This window comes from Sus scrofa, chromosome 15 (assembly GCF_000003025.6).
Source record: "Sus scrofa isolate TJ Tabasco breed Duroc chromosome 15, Sscrofa11.1, whole genome shotgun sequence".
Lineage (NCBI taxonomy): Eukaryota > Metazoa > Chordata > Mammalia > Artiodactyla > Suidae > Sus > Sus scrofa.
This window is the reverse complement of record NC_010457.5, coordinates 59852769-59877157: the sequence shown is the minus strand read 5'-3', so window position 1 is coordinate 59877157 and position 24389 is coordinate 59852769. Positions and strand designations below refer to the sequence as shown.

Here is a 24389-nt window from a genome sequence, read left to right as displayed (position 1 = left end):
GGTTACAGACCCAGCCTTGCTGTGGTTGTGGCAGAGGCCACAAATGCAGCTCCAATTTGACCCCTAGCCTGGCAACTTCCATATACCACAGGTGTGACTGTAAAAAGAGACAAATAATTAAAAAAAAAAAAAATCAATTGCTGATTTTTGGATTTAGTCATCTTGACTAACCACAGATTTTTCATAAATAAGTCTGAGTCTTTTTAATAAAAATGACTTGAACAACATAGCCATAAGCTATATTACTCTCTATCCCAACCGACCAACTGCTTTATCAGCAATTACTTAAGTGATTTTCAATTATATCTATGTTTCCTCTAAGAGTATTTCTCAATTTTTTCTCATTCTGGAAAATTTAAATTAAATTCACCCAAGGAAGAACAAATTTAGTTAAAATCAAATAATTACAATTTTCTGTAACAAGAGAAATACTAAGAAATAAGATTTTGTTAGCATTTTGTTTCACCTTCCAGTAGGACACTGCTATTCAGCATCAGATCCATGGTTTAAGGGCTCAGTCCTCCACCAACTGGCCCCACTGGAGATGATGGCTGCAAATGGAGTCCATCCCCACTTTTGACTGACTGGTTACAAATCTGGGGGTTCTTACAATCCCCTCACATTCAAGAATTTGCTAAAATGACTCACAGAACTCAGAAAAGCACTGCATTTATGATTAGTTATATTATAAAGGATTCAAATGAGGAGGACCAGCCAAATGAAGATACACATAAAGTGGGGTGAGGCCTAGGAGGAAACGCAGAGCTTCTGCACCCTTTCTTTGTGGAATCAAGGCACACCATCATTTTAGCACACAAGTGTGTTCACCAACCTGGACGCTCCACCAAGCTTCTGTGTCCAGAGTTTTTAACCCAGGTCTCACCATTTGGGCATGTTTGATTACATCACTGGGCACATGACTATAAGCCAATCTCCAGCAACAGCCTCCTATTTCCATCAGGCCTGCCCAAAGTCCCAACCCTCTAATCATGTGGTAGGTCCTTTCTGGTGCCCAGCCCCAATCCTAACGTTATCTAGGGTTCAACCATGACTTACCTCACTAGCATCACAAAGACATTCCCATCACCTGGGAAATCCCAAGGGTTTTAGAAGCTTGTTGTCAGGAACCAAAGATGGACACCAGACAAATTATACCACAGTTGGGTAGGTTGAACTTTGAAGGGTCACAAACCACTGTAAATATCTAAGATTTTTTTTTCCCCCACTCACCAACAACCAATATTCGTCCCCATGGAGAATGCATCCTTGAAGACAATGAAGAGACAGCCCCCCAAAACCAGAATGGAATTTTATTGTGTAAAGTTTATAGAAGTATGACTAGTATTCCTCTGTACAAAGTGCACAACAAATGGTTTTAAATACAACCGAGAGAAATGCGGGTCCTATGACAACATTTGATACAAGCTCAATCATTTACAGTTTCACTAAAAATTTTCTTAAAATATCTTTCTCCAAAGAGTCCATCACGCATTCTTTAGAGTAGAGATGAGGAAACATCCCAGGTAAAGTCACAGTGGCATTTTATTGCCCTCGATGCTGATTTTTACTGCATGTGCAGATCTGCTTTTTTTCCTGATGTCTGTGAACTTTCTCATCTGTTTATCCAGTCGACTGATACCCTTCTTGGAGCTCCCCTGAAACTAAGAGTGGGGTAAAAATTAAAGAGCAAATTAGTGAAACACATAAAGCTAGTTTTGTTGTTCATCTTTTTTTGTCTGAAAGTTAGCAGTCAGAAGAGCTCCTAGGTTTGGAATAACCAGAATATGTCAGTGACCCCAACAACAGAGAGTGCACATAGCCCTGTTAGAAAAGCATATTAAAATTTCAATGAAGAAAACATCTCCCTTTCAAAGACCAAACATGGATGTGACCGCTTGACATATATACCTTCAAATAGTGCTGGCATAAAAAAATAATGATCTTCTAAGGCAAGGAGAGTCATTGAAAAAAGGCTTAAGCATAACAAATGAGGTTAGAAATGCTGAGTACTTGCTGGAACTCTAGCTTCAGATTGGACACCGGTCAGGGTTCTATAACCCTGTGCAAATCACGGCCCCTTATTTGAACTACTTTCAGGGATGCTGAGAAAAGGAAATGAGATAATAATATCAGATAAACACAGAGGCTGGCATTCAGTCAACCTGTGCTCACAATAATATCAGCTATACTACTATTTAATGCTATTTTGCAATCAACTAGTTTGACACAGAAAGAAAACTAAATTAAGTCTCCTGATCCAAGGAGCTTACTTGCATCTCTTCCTGGTTGCCCTTTATGTTTAAAGGTTTTCTGGCTAGGTAATTTTCTTTTATATTTTGAAAAGCTTGTGTGTCTTGAAGAGATGTGTTCTCCAAGAAGTCAACACTTTTTAGAAATGTTGAAAAAGTCTGCCATTTATGTCAAAGAATAGAGCAAACTCTTCTTGTTGACTACAGTATTGCTAACAATTCTAATCTTTTTGATGTTTATTACTGAATCACCTGTGAAGCCCAAGTCATGAAATGCTAAAATAAGGTAGAGACTAGGAGATACTCTAGGGTTGGTACCAGCGTGGTGAAGTTCTTTTGACCTGGAAAGCCCTTCAAGATTTATCTCTCCTCTGGACTCAAATGCCACCTCAGATACAAGCAAGGAACTCTAAAACATTCTTGAACTAGAGCTATGTTGATCATCCACCCTAGATTTTCTAGGTCTATCCCAATTCCAAATATTATATCAATTTTAATACTTGGCACTAGACTCTGAGGGAGCATAAAAGTTCATTATCAGATGAAAAAGAGCTGCAACTATCACCCTATTGAATATTCTAGATTTCTGGACAGTCCCAAATATATGACTTCCTTTTAGACAATGTGCCTGGATTTTTAGCACTTGTAGTCAGTCCACATCGGAAACCTTACCTGCTCAGACTTTTGACAATTACTCAATTCCCAGCAGCTCTACACATCAGCATGGACTTCTCCTTATCCACTCCCAGGACCTTCTCTAAAAGTCTGAGCCCTCTAGCCTCAGCAACTGGGACACACCCAAGATGTGCTAATCTCCTCCAAGTTTCATCTCATAAGACTTGTAGCTGGCAGATACCCCAAGCCTGAAAACACACAGAACTTGGTACCTAGCATGTCAAATTCAAAGACTTCTCTCTTGATGTGTCAACCCTATACCACTTCTTTAGGACAGTAAAACTATGTGTTGCACTGCTTTTTCAGTGAAAAACCAAAGTAGCCTAAAAGCTTATTAGCAAGACAGGTTTGCCTAAAAAAATATGCTACAATCGTATTACAATACAATATTAAGTCACTGAAGAATGTTTACTCAAATGAACTTTTACCATTTTAAGTAAAACACAAACCCAATAACGTATACAAGAATATAATCATAATTTTCCTTAAAAGTTAAAAAAAAAAAACACCACCATAAACAAAAAAACCCCAAACCAGTAATAAAGTTCATGTATGCATACAAAAAAGACTGAAAAGAAATAACCCCAAGTTAACATTAAGGCATGGTGGAACTGCTTTTGAGTGCTGGGTGATTTTTCCCGTTACACTCAAAATTTTCTCCTTATAAGGAGAAAAAACTAAGTTTAAAGCATTATTGAAAATATATTTAAGGAGTTCCTGTTGTGGCACAGTGGAAACTAATCTGACTAGGAACCATGGGGTTGTGGGTTGGATCCCTGGCCTCGCTCAGTGGGTCAAGGATCCGGCGTTGCTGTGAGCTGTGGTGTAGGTCGCAGACTCGGCTTGGATCTGGTGGTGTTGTGGCTCTGGCATAGGCCGGCGGCAACAGCTCCGATTAGACCCCTAGCCTGGGAACCTCCATGTGCCACGGGTGCGGCCCTAAAAAGACAAAAGACAAAAGGCAAAACAAGTAACAAAAATGAAAAAAAAAATACATCAAATTGCTAACAGTCATGACTTGGAGAAGAGTAGGACTCTGGGAATGGGGTTTAGTCTATAGTATATTTACTTATACAAAAATTACATTTAAAACAAAATTTGAAAGCCATTTTACTCCCTCCACAGTTTTCTTTTTGGGAAACACGTTTTCCAGGTAGCACTCATTATGTCTACGCAACATGAAAGACTTGAGTATGTAAGGAATCTTCTTCAACAGGGAAGGTATCAGGAGGTTTAAGGACAATTTACTGAAATGTAATTCAGAGGACTACCAGTCCCTAAAACATGCCTTAATACTTATTATTTTTGACAGAGCTCTAGAAGCCAGACACAGGCTGAAATAAATACCAGCTCATTTTGATCTGGGGAGTGTTGGCGATGAAGGAAGAACTCTGCTTGAGTTCCCCTCTCCTCATATGGTCACCTCTTGCTCTAGAAGGTGGTCCGACCCCCTCTTCCCACCTCCCCATCACTTACAGGGAGCGTGGGATCAGAACCGGCAACACTAGCAACGGGCACTTGCCCTTCAGGACATAGGGTATGCTTCCAACAAGGACTGGTCACTAAGATTTTTTTATTATTAAGCTGGTACAACCACTATGGAGAACAGTATGGAGGTACCTTAGAAAACTACACATAGAACTACCATATGATGCAGCAATCCCATTCTTGGGCATACACCAAGACAAAACTTTCCTTAAAAAAGACACATGCACACGCATGTTCATTGCAGCACTATTCACAACAGCCAAGACATGGAAACAACCCAAATGTCCACTGACAGATGACTGGATTAGGAAGATGTGGTATATACACACAATGGAATACTACTTTAGCCATAAAAAATAAAATAATGCCATTTGCAGCAACACGGATGGAGCTAGAGACTCTCATCCTGAGTAACGTTAAGTCAGAAAAAGACAAACACCAAATAATATCACTTATATCTGGAATCTAATATACAGCACAAATGAACCTTTCTACAGAAAAGAAAATCATGGACTTGGACAACAGACTTGTGATTGAAAAAAAGGGAGGGGGAAGGAGTGGGATGGACTGGGAATTTGGGGTTAACAGGTGCAAACTATTGCCTTTGGAATGGATTAGCAACGAGATCCTCCTGCTGCGTAGCACTGGGAACTATGCCTAGTCACTTGCGATGGAGCGTGATAATGTGAGAAAATAGAATGCGTACATGTATGTGCAACTGGGTCACCATGCTGTACAGTAGAAAAAAAATGTATTGGGGAAATAATAATTGATTACAATTAAAAAGAAGATTTTTTATTATTACATTTTCTCTGCCATATTATCATTCTCAATTCTCAAAAATAAGTGTGCTAGGGAAGAAAAAGTGTTATGAAAGAGGGAAAAAAGGAAGGAAGAGACAGAAAAGTAAAGAGAAACAGGGATGGTTGGTGGGGAGGAGGGATAGCAAGGGACATGGGAATGAATAAAAGTAAGGAAAAAGGTAAGGAAGTAAAGACGAAGAGGTTCTCAGTGCCAAACTAGTGCTCTTCCCCCCTTTATTTAGTCTCAGTGAATAAGACTGTGTACTTTGTTTTCATAGCAGCTTAAGAGCAAAGTGAACTGGCAGGAAGGTGACTGTAGAATGTGGAAACAGCTGCCAAAGCAGGGGTCATGGAAGAGTCACAAAAGGCAGGCAGTACACCTGGACTCTCAAGTGTACACTGCAACAAAGGGGCCACACCCACGGCACATGAGGAAGTTCCTGGACCAGGGATCAAACCTGTGCCACAGTAGCAACCCAAGCTGCTGCAGTGACGACACTGGATCTGTAACCTGACTGTACCACACGGTAACTCCAAAGGCCCTACTATTAACCTCAGAGCACGACAAGTCAGTGAGTCTGGCCTAAGGAATGTTTCAAAGTCTTTTTCATTTCAGACCATGTACTGAGTATGTATTAATTAAACTCATCTTCTAAACATTGAGTGTTGAGGCTTTATGCAACGAGTCCTCAAATGCCACTGACAACAAGCCATCTCCCTTCCAAGAAGGCACCAAGGACTTTACTGACCAGTTTATATGCCTGTAAGGCAGACCACTATAATCCCAGGCCCTAACAAAGACCTTTTAATAAAAAGGGCACCAGTCAGAAAGACTCGGAAACACTTATCAGCAAGGTAATCTATTATTCTCTGGGGTATGGATAAGGAAGGGAATCCCATATCAATTTCTAGATATTCAAGAGGACTAGAATGTCATAAGTGAATGTTAGGGTCATTTTTTTCAGAAACTCAAGGTGGTCCCAGCCTTTTCTGGTTAAGTAAGCACACACACACTTGTTTTCACTCTGGCTGCTGACAACTCAAGCCCATGCACAGAGCATGCTTCCATGTGGATACCTCCCATACACTCTGGTAGGCCAGGCCTACAGGGGCATCCGGTTGCCTTCAATGCTGAACTTGACAGCACGGTGCACTTTGCTGAGCCGTTTCTGTTCTGCAAATCGCCTCTTATGCTTTTCCAATCGGCTTAGGCCCTTTTTAAGAATACCAGGCTAGAAAGGGTAGTTTGAATGGAGAGTAAAAAAAAGATTACTTGGAAGCAAAGAGGATCACTGAGTGGTATTTACAGAGATGGCAGAGAAAGTGTCTACCCTAAATACTTCACAACAGATTTGCTTATAACAGCTAAAGAGAAAGGGAGGGTTCTAAAAAACCCTCAGAACACTCTAGGCTTCAAGAGTCAGTTGAAATAAAAGGATTAGTAAGAAGAATCTTCCCAACTTTATAAGCTGCTCTAAGTCTGGGGTAAAGCTCATCAGCAATATAAGAGAAAATAGCTCTTTTTAAATCAGATAAACCTTAAGAGCTGTTAAGGGTTTTCAACATGAAGTAAAAGACACACAGTAACCTGCATTTGAGATTCACTCCCCCCCCCATCCCCCCTCGGCTGCTTGCTTACCCTGGATGACTCCATTTCCACATTCCACTTGGGCCTGACAACATAGTCCTTGTTGGAGGGCATGGGGACCCTTGCCCGGGCACAGAATCCAGGATCTCCAGGTCTAAGAGCCCTGAGAACGGAAAGAAGAGCATGCTGCTTATGTAGCCAACCATGGCCTGGCCCATCCATTCTCGGCTGCACATGTGCTGGACCTCCTCTGCCCCCCAAGGTCACCCAACCTGCCTCCTGCTGTATGTTTTAGCTGGCCTCACCATCATTCCTATTGCTGTATATAAACTGCTCAACTTTCCTCCCAAAGCCCACTTCCTCTGCATTTTCAGGATTCTTTTTCACCTCTCCTCAGCTTCAGATATAATCATAACCCTCTCCTTTCTAAGGCTGGTTCCTTCACCAGGACTTTGAATCTCAATTTCTCTGGTCTAAAGGAGCTTACCCATGTTCACTTGTGAGGTGAAAAATCAGGTAGTCAATCAAACTGACTCCCTAAACTGAGTATGCCCATAAAGTAGTTTTACATGGTTTTGCACATGCAACTCAAAACAGTAATTTTTTTGTCTGTTTCTTATTTTCTTTCTTTTTTTTAAATGGGCACACTCGCAGCATATGAAAGTTCCCACCAGGCAATGCCAAATCCTTTTAACCCACTGCACCAGGCCAGGGATTGAACCTGCACCTCTGCAGCAACCCAAGCCACTGAGGTCAGATTCTTAACCTACTGTGCCACGGCAGGAACTCCCCTCACATGCAGTTTTAAGAATTAACACAGAGGTTAGCGAATCCGACTAGGAACCATGAGGTTGCGGGTTCGGTCCCTGCCCTTGCTCAGTGGGTTGACAATCCGGCGTTGCCGTGAGCTGTGGTGTGGGTTGCAGACGCGGCTCGGATCCCATGTTGCTGAGGCTCTGGTGTAGGCTGGTGGCTGCAGCTCCAATTCGACCCCTAGCCTGGGAACCTCCATATGCCGCGGGAGCGGCCCAAGAAATAGCTAAAAAGACAAAAAAAAATAAAAATAAAAAAAATTAAAAAAAAATAAAATAAAATAAAAAAAAAGAATTAACACAGAGAGATCTAGTGACTCTCCCAAAATAACAACACACAAAACTATAGTACAAGATCATAACCAGGATACTGATGTTGCTATAATCCACCAACTTGTATTTACATTTCCCCAGTTTCACTTGTACTCATTTATTTGTGTGTGTATATTCAGTTCCATGTAATTTTATCATGTGTGTAGGTGCCTGTATTCACTACAGACCACCTCCCTACCCCATTTTCCTAGTCCCTAGCTCCTGGTGATCAGTGAATCTATTTGTTTATGTAATTTTGGCAATTTAAGAATGTCATATAAATGGAATGATACACCATGTAACCTTTAGGAATTGGCTTTATCCACTCAACATATGCCCCTGAAGATCCATCCAAGTTGTTACATCTACCAAAATTGTGTCCCATTTAATTGCTGAGCAGTACTCTATGGTATGAATAAACCATTCACTTGCTAAAGGACATCTGGGTTGTTTCCAGTTTTGGACTATTACAAATAAAGCTGTACTCATACAGGTTTTTGCACAACCATTAACCTTTCATTTCTCTGGGATGAATGCCCAAGAATCTTGTGCAAAGTGCTGGGTTGTATGGCAGTTGCGAGCTCAACCTTATAAGAAACTCTCAACTATTTTACAGAGTAGCTATACCATTTTACCCACAGCAATGACCTAGTTTCTCTGCACCCTTGCCAGCATTTGAAGGTATCACACACAGTAACTTTTATGTACAAATTTGAGAACTACCATGCTAGACTAAAGTAAGACTACCATCCTTCAAGAGTAAAGCCTATTTGATGTCTGGGCAGTCAAATCACTCAACTTTTAGGTAACTACCCACCCCAGTGGTAAATAGAGTGGGTATATGTGTGTCTGTGTCAGTGTGTGTGCTGGGGGTGGGGTGGTAGAGAGGTTGGAGGGGGGAGAGGAAGAGGAGGCTGAAAAATTTTAAATAGTTTCTATTCCCTTGTATGGTTTATCCATTGTTAATATCAAGCTTCTGTAACTTCCATATACAGGAACAGATTTACCGGCTAGAAAATTTCCCATAACCCTTATTTTCCCCTCAGCTGCTATCGGCAAAGCATAAGCAAAGCACACTTGCTCTCTCGAGCTCATTTCTCATTCTCCTTTACAATCTGGGTGCTGTCTGACTGCTGACACCCACCCCCGCCCCTCCATCGTGGCTTCCTTCTCCTCTAGGTTTTCCCTCAACCTGCAGGACCACATCTTCTCACAGGCCTTCACCGGCTACTCTGGTTACACTCCTTTCTGAAGAGTTCAGCTTATTTCTTACTCTGTACTTTCCTGATTCAACAATCTTTGCTATGGAGGTAACTACATCAAATCTATGTCTCGAGCCCAAATTCCAATTCTAGGCCAGGATATTTATAGGACTATCTCAGTCATCTTACATTTAACATGCTCAAACAAAGCTCACCTATGTCTTCATATCTACTCCTCCTCGCCACTCTAGTGAATGGCAGCGCCATGATTTTGGCTACATTAAGTTAGAATTTTGGATGGAATCTTCAAACTCTAGCTAACTCTTCACCCACTAAGCCACCAACTCCCGGCAGTTCTGTGCCTGCTAGGTCTTCTCAACCTTCTGCTTCCCTATTATAGTCTCGGTTTAACTATATCACTTTCAGTTCCTTTGCCCTGCAACCCACCCTACATCATGCCATCAGCATCAGCACTCCAGGTCAAATCTGATGACATCGTGTCCATTCCCAAAACTTTCTAAGAAATCACAAAGAGAAGTGAAAATTCCTCATCTTGATTTAAAGCACTTTTGAATTTGGTCAGTATCTGCATTTCCAACCTTACCTTCCATCCCATTACTGCCTGGCCACTTTAGTCTAGTTGCCACCGCTAAGACAGGCCTTGCTGCTTACCTCACATCTTCGCTTAAACTCTCCCTTGTGGCTATAATCCCTCTAAAGACCTTTTAAGAGAATGGACTACTTTTAATTTGATTCTGTATTTCCAGAGCTTAACAGAGCAAGCAGCAACAAAATCTTTATTGAATGAACTATTTCTCAATCTTCTTATATCCTCCAGAGCACACCCATTACAATGTGGATATTCAATGTTACACTAGAATCAACCCCCAACCACCAATGTGAACATAGCATCATTTGCTGTTTTCTTAAAACAAAGCAGCAAGCAGAACATTAGCAATATAATCTAAGTAGAAAATCAATATAAAAATCTTACTTTTCCTCTCCTGTCAGCACCTTTTCCAGATCTCTTCGTGGTGTCTGACCACCAGTGCTGGGAAAAAAATAACTGATGAGATACTAGGAATGTTAGACTCTTTTAACTAAGAAAAGAGTAAAGTTAAATACCAAACGTAGACCTTCACGTTGGATCAGGGAAAATAATTCCTAATCTTGCGAAGGTACTATTTATTTTAGCGATCATCTGCACACCAGGTGTCATTAGGCAGTAACTCACCTGTAATGACCCTGCCATTGCGGATGCAACTCCATCCAGTTTATTGATACAATTTGAACCAATGACATTTTTCTCTCTTAAGAATTTTGGAAAGGAGACTGAGAGGGGGGGAGATTTTTTCTCTGTAAGTGGCTGGAACAACATAAGCCACCTCTAAAACTATGGTAGAGATTCGATCCAACCAGAAAAGCTGGGAAGGGATGTGATGGTTTACTACACACCACCAAATTTAAACTTAAAGGATATTATGTGCTATGAGATATATCAAGCTGAGAAGAAAGAAAATCTTATCATCTTTCAGGTTTCCTAAATGATCTTATTTATAAAAAAACCTCGTTATCACAACGATATTTACTCCACTTACTTATACCTGTTCCCTCATACCTGCTCATTCTTCGCCGTTGAGGCATCTGTTCTAGATCCCTTTGCTCCCTTTCTTCTCTTGTCATTCCTTTGTAGTTTGAGGTAAGACCAAATATAGGCCGGGACCATTCATCTACAATGAAGCAAAATTATTTAGTCCATAAAAGTAGCACTTCTACTACCATTCCCTGAAATAATCACATTCTAGTGTAATGTCATATTTTTGGCATTTAGAATATTTTTTCCGTAAAGATACCATTATTTTAGGACCATTTATTGGATAAACACAACAAAATACCAGCATCAAAACTAGCTCCAGCTGCAGAAAATTCAAAAAGATAACTTAGGAGTTCCCATCAAGGCACAGTGGAAACAAATCTGACTAGGAAGCACGAGGTTTGGGGTTCGATTCCCTGGCCTCGCTCAGTGGGTTAAGGATCTGGCCTTGCTGTGAGCTGTGGTGTAGGTGGCAGATGCAGCTGGGATCTGGCATTGCTATGGCTCTGGCACAGGCCGGCAGCAACAGCTCTGATTAGACCCCGAGCCTGGGAACTTCCATATGCCGCAGGTGTGGCCTAAAAAGACAAAAGATAAAAAAAAGATAACTTAAAACATGTAATCATGACAGAGGTATCAGTTTTCTGGGCAGATTATATTTCCTTATAGGTGGTTATATGACGCTGGGTATAATAATTTCCTGTGCTATACAGTATAGCCTTGTTGCTGATCTATTTAGGCTTAGTATTTTCTATCTGTTAATCCCAAATTCCTAATTTGTTCCTCTTTCCTCCCTCTCTCCCCTTTGTTAACTATAATTTGTTTTCTTCTTTTGTTTGTTTTTTAGGTTTTTTTTTTTTTTTTTTTTTTTTGCCTTTTTAAAGGCCGAACCTGCAGCATATGGAAGTTCCCAGGCTAGGGGTCTAATCAGAGCTACAGCTGCCGGTCTATGCTACAGCCACAGCAACACCAGATCCGAGCCGTGTCTGAGACCTACACCACAGCTCACGGTAACATGGGATACTTAACGCAATGAGCAAGACCAGGGATCGAACCTGCAACCTCATGGCTCTTAGAGGATTCGTTTCTGCTGTGCCACGACGGGAACTCCCCTTTATTATTTTTTTTGTCTTTTTGCTATTTCTTGAGCCGCTCCCTTGGCATATGGAGGTTGCCAGGCTAGGGGTCTAATTGGAGCTATAGCTCCCGGCCTACACCACAGCCACAGCATCGCGGGATCCGAGCCGAGTCTGTGACCTACAACATAGCTCACGGCAACACCGGATCCTTAACCCACTGAGCAAGGCCAGGGATCGAACCCGCAACTTCGTGGTTCCTAGTCAGATTCGTTAACCACGGCACCACAACAGGAGCTCCGATTATTTTTTAGATTCCACATGTAAGTGATATCATATAGTATTTGTCTTTTCCTAATTTATTTCACTAAGTATAATATTCTCCAGTTGTATCCATGTTTCTGCCAATGGCACAATTTCATTCTTTTTTATGGCTAACACTCCATTGGATTATACACCACACCTTCTTAAGCCAGTTGTCTGTTGCCTGGCACTTGGATTGCTTCTATGTCTTGGCTACTGTAAATAATGCTGCTATGAATACTAGGGTACTTATATCTTTTCAAATTATGGTTTTCTCTGGATATATGCCCAGGAGTGGGATTGAAGAATCATATGGTAACTCTATTTTTAGTTTTTTAAGGAACCTCCAACAGTTTTCCATAGTAGCTGCATCAATTTAAACTCCCATCAACAGTGTAGGAAGGCTCCCTTTTCTCCACACCCTCTCCAGCATTTACTATTTGCACCCTTTTTGATGATGGCCATTCTGTCTGTTGTGAGGTGACTCCTCATTGTGGTTCTAATTTGCATTTTTCTAATAATTAGCAATGTTGAGCACCTTTCCATGTGTCTATTGGCCATCTTTATGTCTTCTTTGTGAAAATGTCTATTTAGATCTTTTTTTTTTTTTTTTTTTTTTGTCTCTTTAGGGCCATATCTCTGGCATATAGGAGTTCCCAGGCTAGGGGTCCAATAGGAGCTATAGGTGCTGGCCTACACCACAGCCACAGCAACACAGATCCAAGCAGTGTCTGTGACCTACACCACAGCTCACAGCAATGCCAGATCCTTAACCCACTGAGCAAAGGCAGGGGTTGAACCCTAATCCTCATGGATACTAGTCAGGTTCGTTAGCTGAGCCACGATGGGAACTCCTATTTAGATCTGGTGTCCATTGTTTGATTGGATTTTGTTTTATTTTTTGAGTTGAATGAGCTGTCCTTATATTTTGGATATTAATCCCTTGTCGGTTGCACCATTTACAAATACTGAAAACAGAAAATACTGAAATTCCTATACTTCCTTATTCTAATCAAAAACAAAAACTTTTACTGTTTAGTCAGTAAAAGCCCAACACTGTATACTTAAAAAAAAATAAATAAATAAAGAAAAGAAAAAAAAAAAAATGACCTTTACAGATAGAATTCAGGTGTTACCAAACTAAGAAGGAAGCAAGAAGGTGCCTCAGGGAGACTTTGAAAACTCTCTCTTTGAAAACTGACCCACTGTCCCCACCCCTGGGTTCAGAATCACTTATTACCATTGGGAACAGTCTGCTTCTCTCTGTCTAGGGCAAAAAGAAGGTTGAGAACCACTGCATTAAAGCATCAAAAAGTTCATTATTTAATAGGCAGTAAGTCAAAGATTATTAATAAGATCAAAGAGGTAATACGTCTATAGTTTATAAATTTAAATTTCTCTAAAAGCTTTTGATAATTAAAAAAATTCAATAGAAAAATAACTACTGTATTCATATACAGAAGTAGTTACTATTTTTGATCTAGTCTTCAAGTTTAAAAATTCCTTCCCAACAGGAAGCACAGGAAGAGTTAAGGAGGATGATGAAGACAGGTGATGTGTCATAAACAATATGGCCAGAGGAATTTCAGTTAGACTGCTCTGGGCTTCTCTGGTAACACTGAATAATAATACACAAAAGGCTTTGGAGTCCATTATAAAAATAACAAAATAACAGCAATGGCTAACATTTCTTAAGGACTTACTATGTTCTAGGCACCATGCTTTATATACATCTTATTTACTCTTAACAATTCAAGCTAAACACATAATTCTCTTTTACAGAGGAGGAAAGCAAGGCTTAGATCTTTAAATCATTAGCCTGGGAGTTCCCTCCGTGGCTCAGTGGTTAATGAACCTAAGATCTATGAGGATACGGGTTCGATTTCTGGCCTTGCTCAGTGGGTTAAGGATCTGGCGTTGCCATGAGCTGTGGTGTAGGTCACAGACACGACTTGGATCCCGAGTTGCTGTGGCTGTGGTGTAGGCTGGCAGCTATAGCTCTGATTCAACCTCTAGCCTGGGACTCTCCATATGCCACAGGTTCGGCCCCAAAATAGAAGGAAAAAAAAAAAAAAAAAAAAAATCACTAGCCCAAGAATATGCAGTAAGGTAGGTGGTGAATTTGAACTAAATAATCTCTGACTCTAGGGCCTACATTCTAATTCCTCTCTCTCTACATGTTCTTGATCCACGATTAGAAAATAAATGATTTTACTTGTTATATTTAATACTGGATAGCACACTTAAATATACTGAGAAATCTTTTAAGACTACAGGGGAAAAAAAGCTTGGTACCTATAAGAAGTTATCAAAAAAATTTTCTATTCCATCTCACTGACTCATTTTAAATGATTATTGGTAAAATAAAAGTTACCTTTTGTATACACACATCTGTCTATATACATAAACACAACAAACAGAAAGCAAAATGTACATACTGATTAATTTCCCTGCCATGTCCTTGTTGGACCTTGACTCCTTGGGGTGTTTATAGAGATACATCACTGCTCGTCCAATCCCACTATGCTTCAGGGTCTCCTGGCTCACACTAGGTAGCTGGGGAACATAAACACACACATACATATTAATCATGCAGAAGCTGGGAGTCCTGCCATTCTATTCTAGAGGGACTCCAAGAAGACCTGGTTCACTCACAACAGAATAAATAACCAAAAAAGTTCCATTTTCAGGATCACAGACATTGAGCACAAAGATACTTCATGTTCACATCAGGAGTTGAGAGTCCAGTACTACTATGGAGTTGAAGTAAAACTCACAATGTGACAAGTGTAAACCAGGCATTCTCAAGGGTTAGCAGTTTAAAACAAGGGTCACTTCAGGCCTCTAAAGCAAACAGACCTAAATTTGAACCCAAGCATAGCCACTGGCTATCCATGTGATCTTGGACAAGACATTTAACTTCTCTGAGTCTTAATTTCTTCATCTGTAAAATGGAAATATACCTAAATTTGAACCCAAGCATAGCCATTGGCTATCCATGTGACCTTGGACAAGGCATTTAACTTCTCTGAGTCTTAATTTCTTCATCTGTAAAATGGAAATATACCTACCTCGCAGGTTTGTTTTGAGGAATAAATGAACCTATGTATATATAAAACACCTGGCACATAGAAGGTTCTTCAGTAATTCCTTCAGAAGTTAAGTAGCTTGCCCAGGGTGTCACAGCTACATAAAGGTGACCCAGACAAGATTCAAATACATGCTTATCTGATGCTGAAGTTGGTGCTCCTTCTACTTCAAGTGCCTCCTCAGCACAGGCCCACCACTACTATACTACTCAGATAAACCAGAGCTATGCCAACATCTTTTTCCTTCAATACTATAGTTACATGAAGTTTTAAAAGGCCTTACTTTTATTTATGCTCATTTTATTTGCTATGTTCCAAATAAACATACTTAATAAATCTCTTCTGATAGGCTACAGCAGAAAGAATACCTAACTATATGGTAAAATACAGAGGTTATGATAACACAAACCACATCAGAAAATTGGTGAAAAGAAACAAGTCAGATTAACTGCCTCTAACCTCTTGCAGAATCTTCAAGAGCTCTTCTCGAATCTTTAGAGCCGGCAAACTTCTATCTGGTAGAGGAGAGAGCCATTCTTTGATGGCAGACATCACACCACTGTCAATAAATGTTTCTTTAAGGTCCTGCCTATAATAATAATTAAAAAAAAAAAAGGAAGGTCAAGGCTATGAATGTTGGTTCTACTGTAGCTTCCTTTGGATTTTCTTGGCTATTTGGTGGTGTTTCCTAAAAGTACTTCTAATAACTTACTCATATCATTATTTACTGAGCAGCTATTCATAGGTTTCAGTAGCAATATGATATTTAGTTCCTGTTTTCAAGAAACAAACAGACCTGATAGGTAAAGATGATTTATTAAAGACAAAGAAATACCCCATGGAGTTCCCATGATGGCTCAGTGGTTAACAAACCCAACTGGCATCCATGAGGACAGGGTTTTGATCCCTGGCCTTGCTCGTGGGTTGAGGATCTGGCGTTGCTGTGAGCTGTGGTGTAGGTCGAAGATGCGGCTAAGATCCCACGTTGCTGTGGCTGTGGCGTAGGCCAGCAGCTGTAGCTCCAATTTGACCCCTAGCCTGGGAACCTCCATATGCCGCCAGCGAGGCCCTAAAAGACAAAAAAAAAAAAGACAAAAAATACCCCCAAAATTACACAAGTTAGGTTAATGCTGATATGACTCAGACAATAGGAATAATGAGTTTTAATTATTACACCTAAAAAAAATGTTTAGAATAGTGATCCTCATACTGTTTCAACTAACAGAAAACCCAGAATTGTGCTACTCTTTGCAGGACACCAGGGAGAATACCATTCTCCTGGGAGAAAAAAACCCCAATGAAATAGTGATACTACTCAAATTCCATTTTATGTACTAGAATCAATTATGTTAACAGGGAGTTCCCCTCGTGGCTCAGCAGAAACGAATCTGACTAGCATCCATGAGGATGTAGGTTCGATCCCTGGCCTCGTTCAGTGGGTTAAGGATCCGGTGTTGCTGTGGCTGTGGTGTAGGCCAGCAGCTATAGCTCCAATCTGACCCCTAGCCTGGGAATCTCCATATGCCACTGGTGTGGCCTTAAAAAAACAAAAAAAGTTAACAGGGAATGAGGATTATATATACGAAATTTGATACAGATAATTTCGTCTGTTGGGATAGAGGCAGCAGTAAGTCCTAGACCATGTGTTTGGCTCATTGGTGTCATAATGCATTTCTTGGAGTTCCCGTCATAGTTCAGTGGTTAACGAACCCGACTAGGAACCATGAGGTTGCGGGTTTGATCCCTGGCCTTGCTCAGTGGGCTGAGGATCCGGCGTTGCTGTGGCTCTGGTGTAGGCTGGCGGCTACGGCTACGATTAGACCCCCAGACTGGGAACCTCCATGTGCCACGGGATCGGCCCTATAAAAGGCAAAAAGACGAAAAAAACAAAACAAAACAAAACAAAAAACATAATGCATTTCTTTAGTCATCAAAAAAAGGCTATGGCTACGTTCAAAGTTGCTTGGGAATGGGAGCAAATCAATGAAGAACCTGCAGGAGGACCAATAACATCATTTGCCATTTGACACATGAGTTGTGTACAATACATGCTTCAAGTAGACTTCCAGGAATCGCTTTGTTCTCAGTCACATTGGGAAAACCAACACAATTTTATCAGACTCTAAATAGTCTATAAAGAACACAATTAGTGCTCGGATGATGCGTTGCTGTGGCTCTGGTGTAGGCCGGCGGCTACGGCTCCAATTAGACCCCTAGCCTGGGAACCTCCATATGCCGCTGGAGCTGCCCCAGAAAAGGCAAAGAGACAAAAAAAAAAAAAAAAAAAAAAAAAAAAAAAGAAAAATTTGTGAAGAAATAACAAATTTAGGAAATTCTATTCATTGCCAGTTTTCTGTGAATCAACAGGAGGTGATCGTTCTTTAAACCCTCTAGAATACTGGTACATAAGTTTGAATATCAGTCCATTAAAAGGAAAACACTTTTTCAAGAAAACAGAATACTTAAAAAAAAAAAAATAGAAAAGAAAATAGAATACTTACTTCTTAAGGTGCATGACCACAGTAGGTAATAATGTTAACTTTTTTAGTGCTGGCTTTTTTTGATTATTCAACTGTCTGTCTTCCTGTTCAGTAAGAAAGAGATTTAAAAAGAAAAAGAAAAGAAAGCAATTGTTAACAATGAATTCCACTGTTATTAAACTACTTTAATTGTAAACTTTAAATAAAGCAGCAATTTCTCTAAGAAACTGAAATTTTTCCTATAAGAATAATTACATAAAGAATAAACAGCCCAAGAGTTACCGTCGTGGAGGAGCAGAAACAAAGCCGATTAGGAACCGTGAGGTTGCAGGTTCGATCACTGGCCTGGATCAGTGGGTTAAGGATATGGCGTTGCTGTGAGCTGTGGTGCAGGTTGCAGACACGGCTCAGATTCTGCATTGCTGTGGCTGTGGTGTAGGCTGGCAGCTGTAGCTCCGATTTGACCCCTAGAGCCTGGGAACCTCCGTATGTTGCAGGTGCAGCCCTAAAAAGCAAAAAAGAATAGACAGCCCAGACCCACAAAACTAGTTTCAAAAACTACAAATCAAGGAGAACAATTTTAATTTACTATATTGGCATAACTGTCAAATTTTTGAAGAGTTCATTCAAGGTAGAAATTATACACGGAAAACTTTGGTTTATCACCAGGAATAATTTTCTAGCTATAAGGCTTATAAAAGAAAGTTATTAAAGAAGAGTTTTATTATTTGCCTGATTATTTTTTTCCTACTTTACTTACAGAATTTTAAATTTTACGAATACAGAAAACAAAATGGTAGATTCATTGTCATGTACATTCCAACAGTCAAACACATGTGGCCAGCCTTGTTTTAGCTATCTCTCTAGCTACTTTTCCCTTCACCTTTGAATTATTTTGGAACAAATCCCAGATACCTCAGTTAGATTCATAATACTTCAGCAACTGTCTCTGAAAGAGCAGGGCTTGTTTTTAAGCATAATACTTAGCCAATTTTTACAGTTTGGGCAGAATTTTAGAATGCAATGAGGTAAATACAACTTCTTGATCAGAGGTAAAAGAGTGACATATGGGTTTATAACATCATAAAGTTTATAATTTTTTGTATGTGAAGAAACATCATTTTGTGGTAAACTAGCTAAACCGGAGAACAAAATCATTCCCCCATAATACCAGTGAAGTCACTGAACAAAAAAGGCTCATTTTACTTAATATTTAAATCTTTTCACTTTTTCCCTAAACATTACTAAAAAATTAAAATTATTTCCATGCTTAAAATTTAGAACAGTAAATGATTATAAAAAAAAAAAGCTCCACATAACCAATCATGTGGGAGAAAGATGAAGCTAAAAGTAACCTATCTCACCTCTGCAGCTTCATTCATCTTGACAATCATGGCGCTCACAACGTCATCGGCATCACTAATAAAAGTACCACCATCTCGGTTACGCCTGCGCTTACCACTCATGCTCTTTTTCCGCTGCAACATCATCTCAAAGTCTGACAGAAAGTCCATGCTAAGAAGTGACACAAAATCAAGTGAAATATGAATTCCCCTTTAAATACACATTTACTTTCATCAGTCAAGAACCACCAACTTTTTTTTTTTTTGTCTTTTTGTCTTTTGAGGGCTGCACCCGAGGCACATGGAGGTTCCCAGGCTAGGGGTCTAATCAGAGCTGTAGCCACCAGCCTACGCCAGAGCCACAGCAATGCAGGATCCGAGCCGTGTCTGCAACCTACACCACAGCTCACAGCAACGCCCGTGAGCTAGGCCAGGGACCAAACCTGCAACCTCATGGTTCCTAGTCAGGTTCATTAACCACTGCGCCCTGACGGGAGCTCCCAAGAACCACCAACTTTATTAATTCTAACTCAACAAAGTGCTACTTTCTTTTAAAGCACAAGTACCTTTAAAATTTCTTTTAAAAGAATAGCTGATCATAGATTTTATGCTCAATTTCTGTATTACCTCAACTGGTACACATCAAATACTAACAGTCCTAAACTTTTTATACACTATGTTCACACTCACATATATACTTGTCTGAGAGGGTACATTTCAAATTTCAGGTTCTCATTCAGGGGATACTGCCTGCCACTTTATGGTTCAGATTTAGCTGCATTGTCTTTTGTGGGGGAATAAAGTAGCGTTCAATAATCTGAATATTTCTGTCTTATGGCATAAAAAAAAAAAAAAGATAAAATGCTGTTTTTTAGTGATAAATAAAACTCTCAAAACATAATGTGACTGAGATTAAGATGGAAATCTACAAACCCACTAAGAGCCTCAAAAAAGCCTTCACAATTTTCACCTGAATTTTTACACTTAACGAGGGAGCTAACATGCTCCCTGCCACTACTGTATAAATAAGACAATATGGTTTATATAATTTAATTTCCAAATGTGTTGCTAAACTGGTTCAGCTTAATTCTTGCATGTCACTAGGACTATTCAAAGGACTATTAAGGAGTCCTAATTAAGGACTATTTTTTAAAGTATCATCTTTACAACAAATAGTAACTTAAAAATCATTCTATGGGAGTTCCCTTCGTGGCGCTGTGGAAACGAATCCGACTAGGAATCATGAGGTTGAGGGTTCGATCCCTGGCCTCGCTTAGTGGGTTAAGGATCCGGCCTTGCCGTGAGCTGTGGCGTAGGTTGCAGACTCAGCTCAGTCTGGCGTTGCTGTGGCTCTGGTATAGGCAGGCAGCAACAGCTTGGATTAGACCCCTAGCCTAGGAACCTCCAAATGCCGAGGGTGTGGCCCTAAAAAGACAAGAAAAAAAAAAAAAGAAAAAAAAAATCATTCTATGAATGGTACCTTTCAAGACACCATACTCTTCTGAACACTGATTCCAACCATCTCAACAAATGAACATGAAACATAACCAAGTAGTATTGTATCTAAAACTTTTCCCCCGGTACCCCCGAAGAGTTCTCTCTCTCTCAAAGAGGAAAAAAAAAAAAAAAACAAAGTTTTTATTAGGTTATTTTTCAAAAGAACTTACTTGATGGGATATAAGTTAAAAGCCTGGCATTATATGTCTCCACAAACTAAGAAAGCTGAGCAAAGGGCAAATGAAAGAAAAATAGTGGAGTCCCCGTCATGGCGCAGTGGTTAACGAATCCAACTAGGAACTATGAGGTTGCGGGTTCGGTCCCTGCCCTTGCTCAGTGGGTTAATGATCCAGCATTGCCGTGAGCTGTGGTGTAGGTTGCAGACGCCGCTCGGATCCCAAGTTGCTGTGGCTCTGGCGTAGGCCAGTGGCTACAGCTCCGATTCGACCCCTAGCCTGGGAACCTCCATATGCCGCAGGAGCGGCCCAAAGAAATAGCAAAAAGACAAAAAAAAAAAAAAAAAAAAAAAAAAAAAAGAAAAAGAAAAAAGAAAAATAGCAACTGCAAATAATTTTCAAAAGCACTGTATATAGAGAAGCAGAAGGGAAGGAAAAAAAATGGAAGATTCTTTCCTACACTTGAGGATCCATAGTAAGAAAATAGTTCGTTAGTCTCTATCTTCATTTTTAAAGTTCTCTTTAACAAAGTCCTTTTCTAAAAAAATAAAACAAACTTACTGTTTCCCTCTTTTTATGTTATCATCAGAATCTGAATCTTCTGCTTCTTTTACCTGTGTTTCACTTTTTTCTTCTTCCAAATCTTCTTGGTTAAAACCCTAAAAGCAGGGTAAGTTAGCCAGAGTTATCACAACCTCATCACAGACTCTATTCTGTGTAACTGCTCTTAATTTTTTGCATTTCTAAGTAATATACTCAAAAAGAACAAAAATTAAGTAGATACCAAAAGATACAAAAGATACATAGCAAAAAGCTTCCTACCACTCTAGCCATTAGCAACGTATTCCTGTCTCCCTCCAGAGTAGTCTACATTTACAGACTACATGTGTTTACTACACCCTTTTATTATACAAGTGGAACCATACTCTACACACTGAGTATGATATACTCAGTTCAGCACTTCCCACATTTAACAACAGAATCTGAAGACCAATTCGATAACCACGTATCTTTGTTTTTAAGGCTTTGGATGATTTCACCATATAACTGCAACCATAATTTATACATTTCCCCACTGACATTTAGGTATGTGTATTTGAAATTTTGAGAAATATTGCCGAACTGTCTTCCACAGAGGTTATACCAATTAACTCTCCTTCCAACAAAGCATAAATGTACCTCTTCCCCACCTTCTCACTACTATAGCAGCATTGATATTTGCAATATCTGAAGTGAAAAAGAAAAAGCATTTCTATTGCTTTCCTTGCCCTCCCTTATAAAGGATAACACTGAGCATTTTTCATGTTTAATAACCATCTATATCCTATCCTATGTCCATGTTTCTGTTGAATCTCTGTCTTACTGGTATGGAAAACCTCTTTAAAAATTAGGAAAATTAGCTTTCGCTACATGACAGAAATTGCACTATCCTCACATTTGTACAGTATGATTTTCTTTATGGTAATGTTTTCCAGGTATAATTTTTAAAAATTTTTATGTAATTTAAATGGTCTTTTATGTTATACTTAGAAAGGCCTTCTCAATGGTTCACCCGGTATGCTGTTTTTCTCACTGGACTGAACCCATAACCAGTTACTGTCAACTCTCCCACACTAGAGACATACCTTATTCTTGTAAAATGCTGCTTAACTGAGGAAAAGCTCCATGAGGGCAATGTTCAAACAATCTCTGGCATACAACTTCTCAAATATTTGCTGAATGAATTCTTCTATTTTCTTTAGGTTTTTTTTCCTACCATCTTGAATTAGACTCTAAATTCATCTACTTTCATTCTCTTCTGCTTTAGTAATCAAAGTACTGACTTCTTTTTTAACACAAAAACTGCATAACATGTATGTTTTAAATTTTTGGGTGGCAAAGATGTTTGTTGATCTTACTATTAATTTCTAATTGCGCTGCATGGCATTCAGAAAATCTAGGGAGTTCCTGTTGTGGCTCAGTGGTTAAGGAGTCCAACTAGGAACCCTGAGGTTTCAGGTTCAATCCCTGGCCTCGCTCAGTGGGTTAAGGATCTGGTGTTGCCATAAGCTGGGGTATAGGCAGCAGACGAGGCTTGGATCTTGTGTTGCTGTGGCTGTGGCGCAGGCCGGTGTCTACAGCTCTTATAAGGCTCCTAGCCTGGGAAACTCCATATGCCGCTGGTGTGGCCCTAGAAAAGACCAAAAAAAAGAGAGAGAGAAAATGTCTATACTTTTTGCAAAAGCTTGATTTAAAATTTATATGGAAATGCAAAGAATCAAAAAAAATTTAAGGCAATCTTAAGAGAATAACAACCTTAAAGGACATAAATAACCAAATAGCAAGAGTTATGCATTAATGGTACAAGCATAGACCAATGGAACAGAAAAGATACATTAAAAACAGATTAGAAAATATATAGCGACACTTGATTTATGACATAGATGGCACGACAGAATAGTGGAAAAGGATAACCTGGGTCAACTGGATATTAGAAATGGGGCATGGGGCCAGGAGAATCTTGACTCTCTCTCATACATGCTGCACACAAAAACCCACTCCAGGTGGACTATATAACTAAACGTGACAGATGAAATAATCAAACTTCTAAAGAATGACTCAGGAGAATATTTTTATAATCTTGGGGATAGACAAAAATTTCTTAGAATTCAAAACACTTTCCACATAAAAGAAAAGACTGGTAAAGTTGACTTACATTAAAATTAGGAACTTTTGCTCACCAAAGACTCCATTAAGAAAGTAAAAAGGCAAGCCACTGAATAGAAGATATTTTTATCTTTTATAATCTTCAAAGGGTTTATATCCAGATTATATAAAAAAGAGCTATTCCCTTTTCTATCTTTTGTGGGTTTTTTAGCCTGGTTATTCTATTCTTTACATTCCACTTAGAGATTTGTCCATTCTCTTTGCAGTTGTGTCAGGTTTTGTTTTGTAGACAACATATTTAAATCCATGTTACTAGGTACAATTTCACCTTTTATCAATATAAAGTGACCCTCTTTATCTTCAACATTGCTTTTTGTTTTAAAGTCTATCACTTTGATATTCATATGGCTTCACCAGTTTTCTTTTGGTTAGTGTTCAAATAGAGTATCTTTTTCCATCCTTCCATTTTCAACTTCTCTTTATCTTCTGTTTCAGTTGAACTTTAAAATTAGTAGATAGCTGATTTTTCAAATCCAGTCTGATCTTGTCCTTTAATTGGAGCATTTATTACATTTCATTGTGATTTCTAATATTATCAAAGTTTACCTCTGCTGTCTTACTATTTCCAGTTTTCTAACTGTGCCTCTATTTTATTTCTTTTTTTTCTTTTTAGGGCCACATCTGCAGCATATGGAAGTTTCCAGGCTAGGGGTGGAATTGAAGCTACAGCTGCCAGTCTATACCATAGCCATGGGCTACACTGCAGCCATGGCAATGCAAGATCCAAGCCGAGTCTGTGACTTACATTGCAGCTCACAGCAATAACAGATCCTTAACCCACTGAGTGGGGCCAGGGATCGAACATGCATCCTCATAGATACTTAGTTGGGTTCATTACCTCTGAGCCACAACAGGAACTCCTATATTTCTTTTTCAAATTTCTTATATTCTGTCTTCTTTTAGATTGATTAGCCTTTATTATTTCTTTTTTCCTTTCTACCAGAAGTCACACATACTATTAGTCTTTTTAGACATTACAAAGCACATCGTAATTTA

The 24389-nt window shown here is 39.5% G+C and overlaps 1 protein-coding gene across 8 annotated transcripts in view; it reads right to left on the bottom strand.

Annotated features, from left to right (window-relative positions):
• IWS1 (IWS1, SUPT6H interacting protein) overlaps positions 1291 to 24389 on the bottom strand; it is a 53079-nt gene continuing 29980 nt past the window's right edge. For 4 of the 8 annotated variants that reach the window (XM_021076423.1, XM_021076427.1, XM_021076425.1 and 1 more), the window contains exons 6-14: positions 21249 to 21346; positions 19036 to 19186; positions 17693 to 17775; positions 15651 to 15780; positions 14541 to 14658; positions 10748 to 10859; positions 10124 to 10180; positions 6855 to 6966; positions 1291 to 1661 (exon numbers count right to left, since the gene is read on the bottom strand). In XM_021076423.1, the coding sequence (XP_020932082.1) occupies positions 1530 to 1661; positions 6855 to 6966; positions 10124 to 10180; positions 10748 to 10859; positions 14541 to 14658; positions 15651 to 15780; positions 17693 to 17775; positions 19036 to 19186; positions 21249 to 21346 (993 nt within the window). In that variant the 3' untranslated portion in view covers positions 1291 to 1529. Of the gene's footprint in view, positions 1662 to 6292; positions 6448 to 6854; positions 6967 to 10123; positions 10181 to 10747; positions 10860 to 14540; positions 14659 to 15650; positions 15781 to 17692; positions 17776 to 19035; positions 19187 to 21248; positions 21347 to 24389 lie in introns of all 8 variants that reach the window. The other 4 variants (XM_021076426.1, XM_021076424.1, XM_021076430.1 and 1 more) reach the window with 2 other exon arrangements.